The sequence below is a fragment of the Pagrus pagrus genome (genome assembly GCF_965226575.1).
Source record: "Pagrus pagrus genome assembly, chromosome: 6".
Taxonomy (NCBI): Eukaryota; Metazoa; Chordata; class Actinopteri; order Spariformes; family Sparidae; genus Pagrus; species Pagrus pagrus.
The window spans coordinates 34567277-34581975 of NC_140190.1; the positions used below are offsets into that span (position 1 = coordinate 34567277).

A 14699-nucleotide genomic window follows, 5' to 3' on the forward strand; every position below is an offset into this window, starting at 1 on the left:
TTGCGAAACTGACTGCGATGCAAGGGGGCGCCAGCTAAAATCTTGCCTAGGGCACCAAATTAGTCAGGGCCGACACTGGTCATGCAGTAAGGGGGTACTGGTTATTTAAGTCGTCTTTCAATGGCTGTCTTCATTCTTTGTTTGACATTGGGATGATTATCACAGTGGCTCAAGATTTTAAATGCAGTCTGTTCTTGGAAAATAACGTAAATGCTAGATTAAGTTTATAAATTAGTCTGGATACTACTGGATTTAAACTACTGTGAATACCGGTATATTTAATATTACATAGCTTCGTACAAAGGAACGTAGATCTGGTAACATAACATGTCAGTATTTCTCCCACAGAGTGTTTTTAATCTCTCACGGACTACAAAACTGTAGTGCAGCCTCCGTTAATGAAACACATTATCAGGGTCGGCATGGTCTGGTAAAGAAGGTGTTCTGATTGGTTGGGAGGCTGCGGAAGCCCCTCCCGCTGAGCTCCATGTAAACAAACACACACTGGGCATGCGTCACTGGAATAATGGAGGACTGTCTTTTCTAACCGGGCTGACCATGTCTGTATTTCTACTCTACTACCTGTGATCTGAGAAAATAACAACTCGCCAACCTTACTGCTTGTGTAAGTTAACGTGTGCTACTATAGAATGAATTTGTTTCCCGGAAAATAGGAGTAACTCTAAGTTTGTGCACAAGAAACTGACGGTCAGCAACAAGCCATGTTTGCTAGTTGGTAAACGTTAGCTGAGCGCGGAGGCAGCTGTCAGATCTCTCAGTCCGCTACACACTCCGCGTTACCGGATACATCCTCATGAGGTTAGACAGGCCCACTCATATTATCTGTAAATATTTGTTGCTTGTTGTTTACTTCTGAATATGAAAGTGCTGTGGTTTTATGTTGACTACACTTTTCATTCCCGAAATACAGAGCAAGCTATTTGTAGTTAGCATGTTAGCTAGCGGACTGGCTAAATATTTTTCCGAGGAGCAGCGCTGTCAGTGGGCCATGGTGTGTGACAGGCGTGGGATTCACCCAATCACAGACGGAGGATCAGAATAAATCAGGATTGTGTCCAATCACGGTCACACGATGGAGTCCAACGCTCCAGGGTTTTGCGAGCGAAGTCCGTAATGCCGTAGTTTAGGGTAAATGTTGCCTGTTAGCAAAAAGAGAACATCTCGTCGGTTGGTTAACTGTACTCGAAAAGACTCATGCACATCTCATAGTTAATGTGGTCAAATGGGAGGTTTATGAGTTCTCTCAAGTCTTTAGCAGCAAAGCGAATAGTCTACTGGTAACAAAAAAAAACGGACCGGCTATTTCTGTAATATGACATCAGTATTAACTTTATCTTCTAAAGTGTTTCTCTTTTTGCGATATTGGAAAAGGTTTCTCAAATCTGAAACTGGGTTTTAAATTGTCTTCCATATAAATTCGGTGTAAATATCTTGGCTTCTCTTCTCTGAAGTCAGCTTGTTATCCAAGTTCAGGTTTGACTGATGAGAGTATAGTGGTTTTTGATTTGGACCTGGTCTCATGTGGTCATGGTGGAAAAAGGTGTTAATGTTGCCCTTGTGCACTTATAAAGAATAAAATTTCCATTAACGTGAAAAAGCCTCGCTTCACCTAGTCCAGGTTTGATTTTTCTAAACATACTGCAGTGGTTTTGGAGTTAGTGTGATCTAGATGGAGTTAAAGTAGTGAAATCAACCTCCTTTTTCCCCTTTGTCACAAATATGACAGAGTTTAAAAACATTAAGGCTGTTCTGTGATATCTAGTATGGTTTAATAACTTTAAGTGGTGTAACCATGAAGAATCGGCCAAGAAATGCATTACCTTAACTTTCCCTTTAACTCCCTTTAAATTAGAGCAACTTAAGCATTGTGTTGAGATGGTCTGTTACTGTCAAGCGATGGCACAGAACTAATGCAAACACTGTCAAATACATAACTGTCAGACATGTGACCTGCATGTGATCAGTATGTTTTTATCATCATCATGTCTACTTTCTCCATGAATCAGAGTTGAGGTCAAAGTAACAATCCTAAGATGACCACAGACACATTCCCAGCCCAAAGTGTGGGCTCCAGAATGATGACGTTCACCCCGTCCAAAGAGGAGTTCAAGGACTTCAGCCGCTACATAGCCTATATGGAGTCACAAGGAGCGCACAAAGCTGGAATGGCAAAAGTAAGAAGTGTCTGTTGTGATTGTGATACAATGTGTTGACTGATTATTTCTTCTTTAATGTATTATGTGTGGTATAGATTATACTGTTTGTGGTTGGGATGATCTACTGTTTCATAATAAAATAGGACTTCATTATTAGCCATGCTCAGTAGTTATTATTTAGTGGTTCATAGTGAACAGGACAAGCAGTATAGAAATGGACTCAAGCTGAAAATACAATTAGCCCAATCCATTACCTGAACCCAAGCCCTGCCAAAGAAACAGAGAAGCAAACATTTCTTTGTAATCATAGTATAGTGTTCATGTAAATGCAACACTTCCAGGGGTAGACAATAAGGGAAATTTGCCACTGGCCCTCACTGGCCCCACCATTGTAACCACTGGCCCAGGAATTGATCCCCATAATAATGAAAAAGAACAATTTGATTTAATAACATTTATTTTAATGCTGCAGTACTGAGGTCAAAAGTGCAAATACATAAATCAAAAGTGCAAACAGTGCTGCATTACTCAAGCACAATCAGTTCTTCCTCCATCTCCTCCTCAGTTGGTTGATTTTTTGTCGCCCCCCCTCCATGTTACAGGGCGTTTTACTTGACACGTGCTAAAAAAAAAAGATAAGATTTACAGCCTCACCCCACACCATGTTCTCTAATGCAGACATCAAGTTTAAATATTTGACCAACAGTGTTTTACAGGAGGATGATCTGAACAGCTGTTCTATTCACACTTAAAATGTTTTTTGTCTTTTCAATGTAATTTTCAATCTATGAAATCAATCTGTGCTTTTTTTTGCCAAGCTTCTCTCAAGTTTTACTCTTTCAAATAATCAACCATCTACAGAACTTTTCAGTATGCAATTTTTCTACTTCTTCTTCTCATCATCATTATCATTAATTATTATTATTAATAATATTGTTTAAAGTGAGCCTCTTATCGTTTAACAGAAAAATACATCATACAAACAGCAACTTTTGCAGACTTGTCAGTCTGATGGCAAGTTATCACCTTTCTGTCATCACTAACATACTGTTAATAATCAAAGAAGCTCTGAGGCTTTGTTCTATATGTTATAATACAAGATTTAAGCATTGAGCTACAACCAGGCTACATTCATGATTCTGTACAGTCAAACTAACCAAAAACTTCTTATTGATCATCATCATAAAGTTTCAGGGCGTTCCTGTAACCGTGGTAACTCACGGTGCCAGAGGGGAGGGAGAGACGCTGAATGAAGCCGTTTACACAGATACACTGCAGACAAAGTCCAGACTACAGCGCGGCTCCTGTGTGGGTCACTACACTGTCATTGGTCAGGCACGCACACGCTGTGTTCAGATACAATTGGTTGTAGAGTATGACAATCTGTCAATAAAAATCAGCCAACAGTTCTCCTCCGTTCTACATTGATCTCACAAGTCGCCTCTGTTAAGTTTGAATGACGGAAATCCGTCGTAGCGACGGAGAACTTTAATCCATGCTGGCCCCACCGGGCCAGTGCTTGGAGCGTTCTGGTGGCCCTGGCGGTTTTGAAAGTACGTCCGGGCCACCGGGCCATTTATATTTTCGACCCCTGACTTCCTATGGCTGCTTCACAGTAAAAGCCTTCCAAAGAAGATTTTCCTTTCACGTTGACTCACTGCATCAGGGCATAATCCTGTACTATGATAGTCCACATGGTAAATTTGGCATAATGCACATTTCTACAGTGCTAATTCCATTATTACAGTATCTAATTCCACTTGTATCTTCTTTTCCTTTTCTTTCCGATCAGTAAAACTTGACAAACATGAGTTTCAGTGACAGTAGCAAAGTTGCAATTAGAAATGATTAGTGAATGGCACTCAGGTTAAACAGTAATACTGAATTCTGTCACTAGGTGTTGCACTTGACTCAGCCGCTTCCAAGTGGAACATAATGAGAAACCCATAGATGAGAGTGTAGCAGCACCTCAGTCCATCAGGGCGGAGACACGTTGTGTTTTTTTTTTTTTGCATTTTAATACAACCAGTCAATGGAACTTTGGGTTCCACGGTTCCTTGAAATACTTAAAAAATTGTGAATTTGAGAGAAAAGAAATCATGCCCTTGAAAGTTCTTGAAAAAAGAAATAAATAGACGTAGATCATTGAAAGTGCTTGAATTCATATTTTTTGTCCAAGTTATTTTCATAGTTTTTTTTTTTACGCTAAATGTTAGTAAATTGGCTGTGTTCCACTGTCTGTGTGTGTGTCTCCAGCAGTTGGCTCACGTGCCACCTAGCTCGGGTTGTGAAATTGGTGATAATGAAATTAAAAAGATGTTACTGAGCTCTTCAACTCAAAAGTGAGTTTTGTCTCTATCGCTCAACCTACACAATAAATTGTTTTGCTCTGCTGCAGACCACATCATCTGCCATCGCTGTAACACAGCACAACTGACAAGTGTTCACACATGCATGCCTCTCTCTCTTCTTAACTGTTGTCTGTGAGCTTCTCTAAAGCCTGCTCACAATAAGAGCCTTGTTAAAGCTGCTATAAGTGTTTTTTACTTATTAAAATAAGTGTTAAATAGCTCTATATTCCAACAGTAATCACTGTTATAGAGTGTTTGGTCACTCACTCTCTACTCCCCCTGCGCATGCATTAAAAGAGAAAAGACATTTCCTGGTATCCCTACCCACTTTATTCAATCAGGACAGAGAACTCCATAAAGAGGTGGGCCTGTCTGCTTGATGAACTGCGGGATCATCCTGTTTTCTTCCCTACATTGGCAGTGGTGGATCAGGGAAAGCTACCAATCCCTGGGCTCCTGGAATTGCACTCCTCCTCCAAACAGGCCGGGTGAAGAAAAACACTTGAGGAAAACGAAGAGGCAAAGCAGGGAGTCATGTAAAAGTGGTGAAGTAGAGAGGAGGTAGGGGATTGACAACTACAAAACGGACAGGAAGTTAGTGAAAATGAGGCTCATAGCAGATTTAAGAAATGATAGGTCTCTGACCACTGAAACACAAGATGGCTTTTTATTGAAACAGATACAGGAAGTGTTGAGTCTGTATTACCAGCGTAATGCAACATTGGGCACTATTTGCACTATTCTATTACATCACATGAAACATGGAGAAGAAGCACTCTGTGGCGCTGAGCTAATCTGCTATCCTGGGGCTCCTGCTAACTAGTTTCATGCTGGCAGCTCGCTTCACCTACACCTGACTCGTGCTGCACCGGTATGAGATTTTCACGCTATGATAACCATCTCAGAAAATAATCACAGTTTCGTGGTATATAGTGTTACAAAACACATTTGCCATTATTATTGTCAGTTACAATGAGCCTTAATAGAAGGAGAATAGAAGGGTTTTTTTGGTTGAACAAACGCTTCATTATAATTTCACAAAATCTTCTGTCCTGACAGACAAAAAACTTGATATAAACTTGAAATAGACATATTTGTAATAACACTGATACAGAAGAATTCAGTACGCTAGATAAACAAATGCATACAGTATGTTTTCTTACTGTGGTATCCCTTAACACTGGCACACCACTGCAACCCTACACCTGACAAATATCAGTTGCGCAAAATTAGACCAGTTCAAGATCATACACTGGACCAGACCGGTATCACCAGAAACCTACCCAAGCCTAAATGAAACCTTTTGTCTTCATGTATTAGTAAGGCGTTAGCATAATGGTCATTTTAACACTACTAATTCCATCATAGTCATGTCACACTCACCACATGCTGCTCCGGGTTTCTCTCTCATTCCATTTCTGTTCTGTTCTTCTGTTGCAGGTTATTCCGCCTAAAGGTTGGAAACCTCGGCAGACATATGATGACATCGACGACCTGGTTATTCCTGCTCCCATTCAGCAGGTAGTGACCGGCCAGTCAGGACTGTTCACACAGTACAACATTCAGAAGAAGCCAATGACCGTCCATGAGTTCCGCAAGACCTCCAACATGGACAAGTCAGTTTACATAGTAGATTACAAACTAGAGTTGTTTAATTAACGTTTTTCACACAATGACTATGAGATTATAAGGCAGTCAGCCTGGTATTACCAGACAAGGTCATTCCTTGGACTTCAAATTGTTTTTACTGTATACCTCAAACATTTCTGACTGTAGGTTCTGCAGTCCCCGATATGTGGATTTTGATGAGCTGGAGAGGAAGTTTTGGAAGAACCTGACCTTCAACCCACCCCTTTATGGGGCTGATGTCAGTGGAACGCTCTATGATCCAGTGAGTAGCAATAGGTTGGTTAGTGTCACCAACTGGCACTTGCATCTCTTCATTGTGTTCAAACAGACCTTTCCATTTCATGCTCACACACTCATCCATCTCTAGTAATTTATTTTGTTCCTGATCAGTCAAAAGTCACATGTTGCACTTTTACAACGGAGTCATTGCCATTTACGGCCTCTGCTGAATCCGTCCTTTGTAGGAAGTGACTGAATGGAATATTGGCCATCTAAACACCATTCTGGACACTGTGGAGAGCGAGAGCGGGATCAAGATCAAAGGAGTCAACACACCGTACCTCTACTTTGGCATGTGGAAGAGTGCCTTCGCGTGGCACACAGAGGACATGGATCTGTACAGCATCAACTACCTGCACTTTGGAGAGCCAAAGTCATGGTACAGTCAGTGACACACCCTCACACTGCTGGACGCACACGTAACTAATTGTCTCTGCTTCATAACCTAAATGTAAAAATACAGTAAACCTGTAAACAATCCTATCCTCCTTCTGCAGGCGTGCAAAATACAACATCTCACATACCCTAGTTATATATATTGTTTGTATACTGATTTTGAGAGATAATGAGAAAATATACTTCCGTTCCCTTTTATAGAGCACCACAGGAGTAAGTCCAAAAACCCTGAAATAAGTTACCAATTTTCACTTTTGGTTCCCATGTCTCTATCAGTGTGTTCTTTTTTCACATTTTGTTTATTTATCATTAAAGGTCCTAATTGTGAGAAAAGTTGATTTTTGAGTCTCATTCCTAACTCGTCAAACATTGACTCGTCGACCCATCCTACAAACCCAAAGTGTCAGTATTTAGTTAGAAGTGAGACTCAAAAATCTACTTTTTCTGACAAAAAGCACTGTTTAAATGTCCCACAATTTTGTTATAAAGCTCTTGTGTGTGTTAAAAATGGCAGATTCTAACAAGTGTCTGAATGAGACTACAGAGGTTGTCGGGGACATTAGATGTCATTGCAGCAACACAGAGACTCATCACTAGTCCGTCTTTACAGGCCCACGTTAGTTGCAAACTGTTCTATCTCTAACTTGTACATTGACCTGTTTAGCATACTATACAACTATAGTGTAGTATGATGTTCAGTGGTGGTGACGTTGAAGTCCTGCTCCAGTATGCTGCGTCCGTTTGGAGTGTTGGTCCTGTATGTCCTCAGAAATTAATGCTACACGTATGCACGATGCAATATGCACGTGAACGGTGGGAGCAGTGTAGCACCAGTATGGGGATGTGACTGGGTCAGGAGTCAGTAAACAAGTCAGCAGCAGCAGGGACAACCATGGGACAACAAGCTTATGTGTGCCATCTAGTGGTATCCTCCACTAACAAGTGTAGTATATAGGCAAGTATGTGAACAACTATGTTCACCACACAGTCGGTTGTCTATGCAAATGTGTGGTTCAACAGCAAGTACATCACGGGCCTAATGGCTGCTTAAAAACAGCAGGAGAAGTTATTGGGGTTCTTTTTTGCTGTTTTCACTCAGCTGATTGACACATCTGAGTGAGGCCATCTTATGACAAATGACAAATGTAGTGGAGTAAAAAGTTAAATATTTGCCTCTTGAGATGTAGTTGAGTAGAAGCATAAAGTAGTATAAACTAAAAAATACTCAAGTAAAGTGAGTACAGTTATTATGTAATATAATAATTTTATTAATTGCACATTATCAGGCCCAGTGCCACTGTTCTTTATTCTGCTTCAGTAAGTAGACTTGTTGCCTTTACATCCAAAGCTGTCTTGAAGGTGAACTTGTGTACAAAGGCAAGGGAATATGATAGTATCAGCTGACTAAGGTTAATTTACCATAATCAGCTTAGTCATCATCACAGCAGTCGCTGTGCCAGCTTCTGCCATCGGCATTTGGCAGAAGCTGCTAATGGTTTCAAGTCTGGTTTCAGACCAGTAAGTGGTGTGTTCAGAGTTATTAAGATCCATTCAACCTTTTTTGGAAGATGAAATTACTATCATATTTATTTCTTTGTGTCACTGATATTATCAGTGTATGAGTAGTCCCAGCCAACTACAGTAAACCTGGAATAAATGGTGACCTTTGTGAGGATGACAGTGTTCAGCTGTTGTTGAAAGGAGTAACAGTGGTATTCTCTGCCGTTATTACTTGGTAGTAATCCAAAAACATTTGTTCTTTGTTCTCCAAAACACCAAACAGCAATAAATAAGCAGAGTTCTCATGTAGGGGATAATGCCCTTTGAGGTGTCCATTATTGACGACGTGGAAGCCTGATGTTTGCTTCTGCAAAGTCCATTTATTCCTGATTATGGACACCTCAAAGGGCATTATCCCTCTTATACCATGGTCACTTGCTAAAGACAAAAACACGAAGACAATTTGCGTATATTTTCGTGTGTTTTGCGATCAAAATATGGCAACACCTGAGAGTTTGGACTTAAAGGTGCTAGCAAGATTCAAAGTCAATAACATAACGGTCAACAAACAGTTAATATAATTTCGCAGCATGTTAAACAACAAGACAAGCTAGCTAACCAGCCATGTCACTGTCCACAAATGTCCCCCCGAAAATTCATGAACAAATGAGTGTCTGTCCGACTGCAGCCTGAAGTAGTGAGTTGGACAGTGAACAGGATGTGGGAGGATTTCTTGATACAGTGCATTCAGAGGGACAGTGTAACAACTGTAGTGTGGAGTAAACACACATAATGTCAGTTTACCAGCTTTTTCACATCAAACAGGGTTACTCACCCATTTATGAGTAATCCATTAATTGTTATGGACAAGTTCAGCCAGTGGACACTTAAGTTACCCACGTTATAATGTACTGCAGCCCTGAGTATAAGGCTTCTTTTTGCAGCTTGTGTATTACAAGCTTTGTGTTGTAAATAAGATATTTAGATTTTTTTTAATGTAATTTATTTCAAACGTCGATGCGCACATGTCTGCAGCCAGTTGAGGTCACTCATTTTAGATACGGGCTAAAGTGCATTAATTCAGAACTTTGAACGCAGTTCCCTGGAACTACTGGAGGAGTTCCAGAGGTGTCTGTCGTGTATCGACTCCTTAATCTTTGTTTGTCCAAAAAGGTTTTTCAGAGTTTCAAAAAGTCACCAATAAAAAGGAAATAATCTCCAGGAGTCCTCCAAAGCTGAGTGCAGTAATGTTTAATTGTCAACAATTAAAGCATGAGATCATACAGACAAAAGTTCATCTGATAAGACCCAAATTCTCAATACGAAACATACTCCTTATATTCACTAATACGGGGGCTGGGCACCGTGATTTGTCCAATCCTAGCTCGTCCTTTTGTTTATGCATCAAATTTTGCTGTGACGGGTATTTTCCTGCAAGAGGCTTAAACACGTGCCCCCCCCCATGTCTGCATTTGCCCGACATCCGGCATTTCCTTTGATCTTCCTTGCTCGACAAACCTCGACACCGGGCCTTTCTTTTGATCTTCCTTAGCTGGGAAAGTCCGAGCTGGCTGCGGCTCTGCCTTATCTTATGTTTGGCCTTGGCTTCTCTGTGCAGCGACTATGGGCCCTTTTTTTCCCTCTCCTCTATATTATGTTCTACTGCCCTACTGACTGCATCTCTTTTAACAACAATAATAAAAATGTGGTATATTTAGTCACATAATTTCACTCTTTCATTTGTGGTTATATTTCACTTTAAAGGTAACACAATTCAATTTAATCATCAATTCAATCAATAGGTGCATGTTCAATCAACTAGTGCAGAGCAATACATGTTTTAACCATTCATTTATGATTCATTCACATTTTGATTAGATTCTTTAACATCTCAGTACTTGTTACCAGTTGTCATTAACCACTAACTACTTATTTATGGTTATATGGTCATATTAGACTACATGTCCATACATCAGAATCGAATTGATACCCTCCTGCAAATCAAAATCGAGTATTCACCTAGACCATGGTATGATAAAAGTGAAACAAGCCGTACTACTTTAAAAAAATCACGATCTCATCTCAATTCATACATCTGTGCGATCATCTCTCTCATCTCTCACATAACCTGACACAGTGTGGCAGAGGCATGTGTAGGATGGGCAGGGAGGAGGCAATCCGAAACGGATTAAGTGCAAATTCTGTATATAGTGTAGTTGAAATTTGAATTAAACATTTCAGTATAATGTATAGTTTTTGTTGAAAAAATAAGAATCATGTGAGCGAATCGGGATTTCATTTCTCAGGGAGAACAATCGTGACTCAAATTTTAGCAGGAATTGTCTTGCCCTGTTTTACTGCCATTACTCTATTTGATATATTTGTACTAATGTTGCTCTGCAGGTATGTTGTCCCACCAGAGCATGGGAAAAGACTGGAACGACTTGCCAAAGGTATGTGATAGGTTCCACTCCAAAGATGGATTTTAATGGGTTACAACAGGCACTTATCACATTTGTCTATACTCCCCCTTGAAATGGATAATTCACACTGTTGCTGCTCAAATCTTTGTTCGTTGGGTGGCACAAGTCACTTCAGCTTCTCATGCTCAGTGATTTTAAAAGAAGTCAAAAGTATTTACAGTGAACCTCTATACTGTATGGAAAGTACCTCAGAGACCACAACTGTAGTTACAGTTAAAATCCACTTGTAAAGAACTTGTATATCATGGCAGTCTTCAGTTCCAATGATTTCTACAGCTCTCATTTTCCTGTGATGGAACAAGTGGAACACAAACTACTTTGTCTCAAAAAATATTCATGAAGTTTGGTTCAATAATGAATTTATTATAGGTCTTCTGAAAATGTGACCAACTCCGCTGGATCAAAAATATACATACAACAATTTTAAGGATCAATTTTGGTGATCAGAAGAAGTTGTGTGAATCACATTTTCTTTGTAGCATGGCCTCTTAACTTCTGTTAAGAGTGATTCTGATTGATAACAGCTGGTGACTTTTCTGGGCCCATTTTAATAGGGCTTGTTTGATACAGCCATTAGACTCAGCCATAAAAACTACAATGGGAAAGTCTTAAGAGTTCAGCATTGATTTGAACAAGTCGGTAAAGTCACTTGGAGCCACTTGGAGCCATTTCAAAGCAGTTACAGGTCCCAAGATCAACTGTACAAACAACTGTTTATAAGTATAAAGTGCATGGCACAGCTGTGTCACTGCCACGATCAGGAAGAAAACGCAAACTGTCACCTGTTGCTGAGAGAAAACTGGTCAGGATGGTCAAGAGTCAACCAAAAACCACCAAAAAGCAAGTCTGCAATCAGTTAGAAGCTGCTGGAAGACAGGTGTCAGTGTCCACAGTCAGGTGTGTTTTACATCAACATGAGCTGAGAGGCTGCCGTGTTAGAAAGAAGCCCTTGATCCAGACGCGGCAAACCTAAAATCATCAGACAGAAGATTGGGTCTTGGGTGCAGTTGGGACAATGATCCCAAACACACACACAAGAGGAGCGGTTAAAATTTCAGCCAGAGGACAACCAGAAGCTTGTGGATGGCTATCAAAAGCACCTAACTGAGGTGAAAATGGCCAAGAGACATTTAACCAAATATTAGAATTACTGTATGTTTATTTTTGAATTGATCAGATTTGGTCACATTCTCAGAAGACCTATAATAAATTCATTATTTAACCAAACTTGAATGAATGAATATTTTTTGTGACAAAGTAGTTTGTGTTCCACTTGTTCCAATACAGAACAATGAGAGCTGTATAAATCATTGGAACTAGAGACTGCCATGATATACATGTTCTTTACAAGTGGATGTAAACTTTTGACTTTCAGCTTTCACTGATGCCATTGATGTTTTCTGTATTTCCAGGTTTCTTTCCAGGGAATGCTCAGAGTTGTGAAGCCTTCCTGCGCCACAAGATGACTTTAATTTCACCCTCAATCTTAAAGAAATATGGCATACCATTTGAAAAGGTGACCTTTCAGTTACTCTGTTTTGACCCCATGACACTACTCTAGGTTTAAGAATAAAGCTGTAGAATTGCAAATAACTAAACTAACAGGTGCACTATGGTATATTATCTCTTCTGATTCTTGTGATTTTCAGGTCACACAGGAGGCTGGGCAGTTCATTTTGACATTCCCATTTGGCTATCATGCTGGTTTCAACCATGGATTTAACTGTGCTGAGTCGACCAACTTTGCCACCCAGCGATGGATTGATTATGGCAAACAGGCAACACTGGTACACAGAAACATCATTTAAACAGCTGTGAATGGATGCAGGAATTGTTGTGATGATAGCTCACAGGCACAAAGCAATAATCACCAATTCAAGATTCAGTTACTTTTACATCTGTAGACCAATTATTTGGCCTGGACCAAAGCAAAAAGACTATCGATGCATGGTAGTTGTGGTTTGTTTTATGTCCACACTGACTTACTGACAGTCCCAATAATCAGCAGATGGATGTACTAGTAGTTTATCCTTTGAACTAATTCCAAAACTCCATCTTATGATGGGATCACACTGGCCACGATGCCAATTTGGTGCTAAATGGTGTAGTGGAACACATGACAAGAGACAAGACAACTTTGCCTAACCATCCTCATATGGTCAACTTTTAACCTTTGTTAGTACTGACATTATACATCTTCTCTCAAGTCATGTGTTCCATACTTAATGTTGTTCCTTCCTTTTATCAAACATGGAAATATTTCAGCAAAACACATTGTCAGTACTGGTCAAAAGTTGACCATGTGAGGATGGTTAGGCACAGTTCACCTGTTTCAGCAAACTCACTTCTCTCATGTCACGTGTTCTATTGCATCATACACATCGATTTCGCGTTGCGACTGATGTGATCATGTCGCAAGATGGTCTGTAGTTTTACCTGAAGCCTTAGAGTGGACAGAAATGGCTGAAACTGAGATACAGTGATCCCCCTTTTTAAGCCAGTGCGGGCCACTTCTTGGCCACTACTCAGCCTTAATTTTCATCTCAACTGCACACCTGTAAAGTTTGGTGAATGCATCCTGCATGGGCAAACATGGAGTCATGAGTGCTTGTTTTTTTTTTCTTTGCTTTAAATTGGCACACAAACAACTGGACCGAGTCATTCCCATGTCAGACTCACACGTGTGACCCGCTAATGCTGTTCAAGCACAACAACGGTCCATAATACAAGTCAGAAAGTTGTGTAGCGTGAACAGTACAGTGATCTGACAGCTTTGAAAGTTGTATAATGTGGCCAAGGCAAAAATTGTCCGGTTCATTTTGAGGTTTGCAGAGGTCATTAGAATGGTTCAACCTTCGGGTTGCATGAGTGTGCTCAGTAATTTTCTCTAACAAAATCTGCCTATAACTGTTGACATTGCTAGTGAAATGTTTGACCTCATGGTTGATCTGGAAAGGTCAGGAGCAACTTCAACTACAAGTGAGAATACTTTCACTCGAACGCAACAGTAAATGCAGCTGTTCTCAAAGCATTGTTTTGTATTGCTACGACTGCCGTGGTGTAAACCTAGATCTGTGTTTTCCTCCCAGTGTTCTTGCCGTCAGGACATGGTGAAGATCTCCATGGATGTGTTTGTACGGAAGTTTCAGCCTGATCGCTACAAGCTGTGGAAAGCAGGCAAAGACAACACTCCAATCGACCACTCCAAACCCACACCAGAGTCTGCTGAGTTTCTGAAAGGAGACAAGACCAAGTCTTCAGAGAGTCCAAGTGAATCTAAATCTGAGAAGCCCACCACTCCTATCCCGGAGGACAAAAGGTTTGCACTTACACATCTTTTACTTCATTCACCAGTTATCTGAATTGTAGACAATGCTGATTCAAATTGTTTTGTTCAGTTCTCCTTTTAAGACTCTGGGTCATTGCCTTTGTATTTTGTTTATGTTTATCTAACGACCATAAGCCATCACATCTAAGACTATAAACATCAAAATCTGGCAGTGTGGCGAAAACCCAGGTCTTCCCATTCATTTTAATGAGGGTAGTTGGTTTTGGTTGCTGTGGTGCAGGCTGCAGGGGGTTCTGTAAAATAAAACCCAGCTTGCTGTTTTAAAAAAATTTAAACTGACTCAACTTTTGGAGAAACACAGCCAACGTCATGTTGCGGTGGCCAATCACATAAGGTGGCGGTCAGTGGCCAGCAGAGCAGAACAGGTCAGTAGCGGGGCATGTTATTTAGCATGGTTAATCAAAATGCTACAGGGGGAACACAATGAACATTTCTCTGTGTAGCATGATGTCTCACTTGTGATCACTCCATTTAGTCTGTTCCCCATTTTAAAACACACAGTAATGATCTGCCTCATGTCCTGATTGATTGCAAT

At 40.4% G+C, this 14699-nt stretch overlaps 1 protein-coding gene across 3 annotated transcripts in view; it reads left to right on the top strand.

The window, feature by feature from the left end:
* The first annotated feature begins 500 nt into the window (after positions 1 to 500).
* kdm4aa (lysine (K)-specific demethylase 4A-a) overlaps positions 501 to 14699 on the top strand; it is a 34398-nt gene continuing 20199 nt past the window's right edge. For 2 of the 3 annotated variants that reach the window (XM_084355121.1, XM_084355123.1), the window contains exons 1-9: positions 501 to 625; positions 2028 to 2195; positions 5969 to 6144; positions 6305 to 6419; positions 6622 to 6815; positions 10736 to 10785; positions 12228 to 12331; positions 12465 to 12602; positions 13905 to 14134. In XM_084355121.1, coding sequence (XP_084211247.1) covers positions 2055 to 2195; positions 5969 to 6144; positions 6305 to 6419; positions 6622 to 6815; positions 10736 to 10785; positions 12228 to 12331; positions 12465 to 12602; positions 13905 to 14134 — 1148 coding nt within the window. In that variant the 5' untranslated portion in view covers positions 501 to 625; positions 2028 to 2054. Of the gene's footprint in view, positions 626 to 712; positions 820 to 2027; positions 2196 to 5968; positions 6145 to 6304; positions 6420 to 6621; positions 6816 to 10735; positions 10786 to 12227; positions 12332 to 12464; positions 12603 to 13904; positions 14135 to 14699 lie in introns of those variants that run through there. The other variant, XM_084355122.1, reaches the window with a different exon arrangement.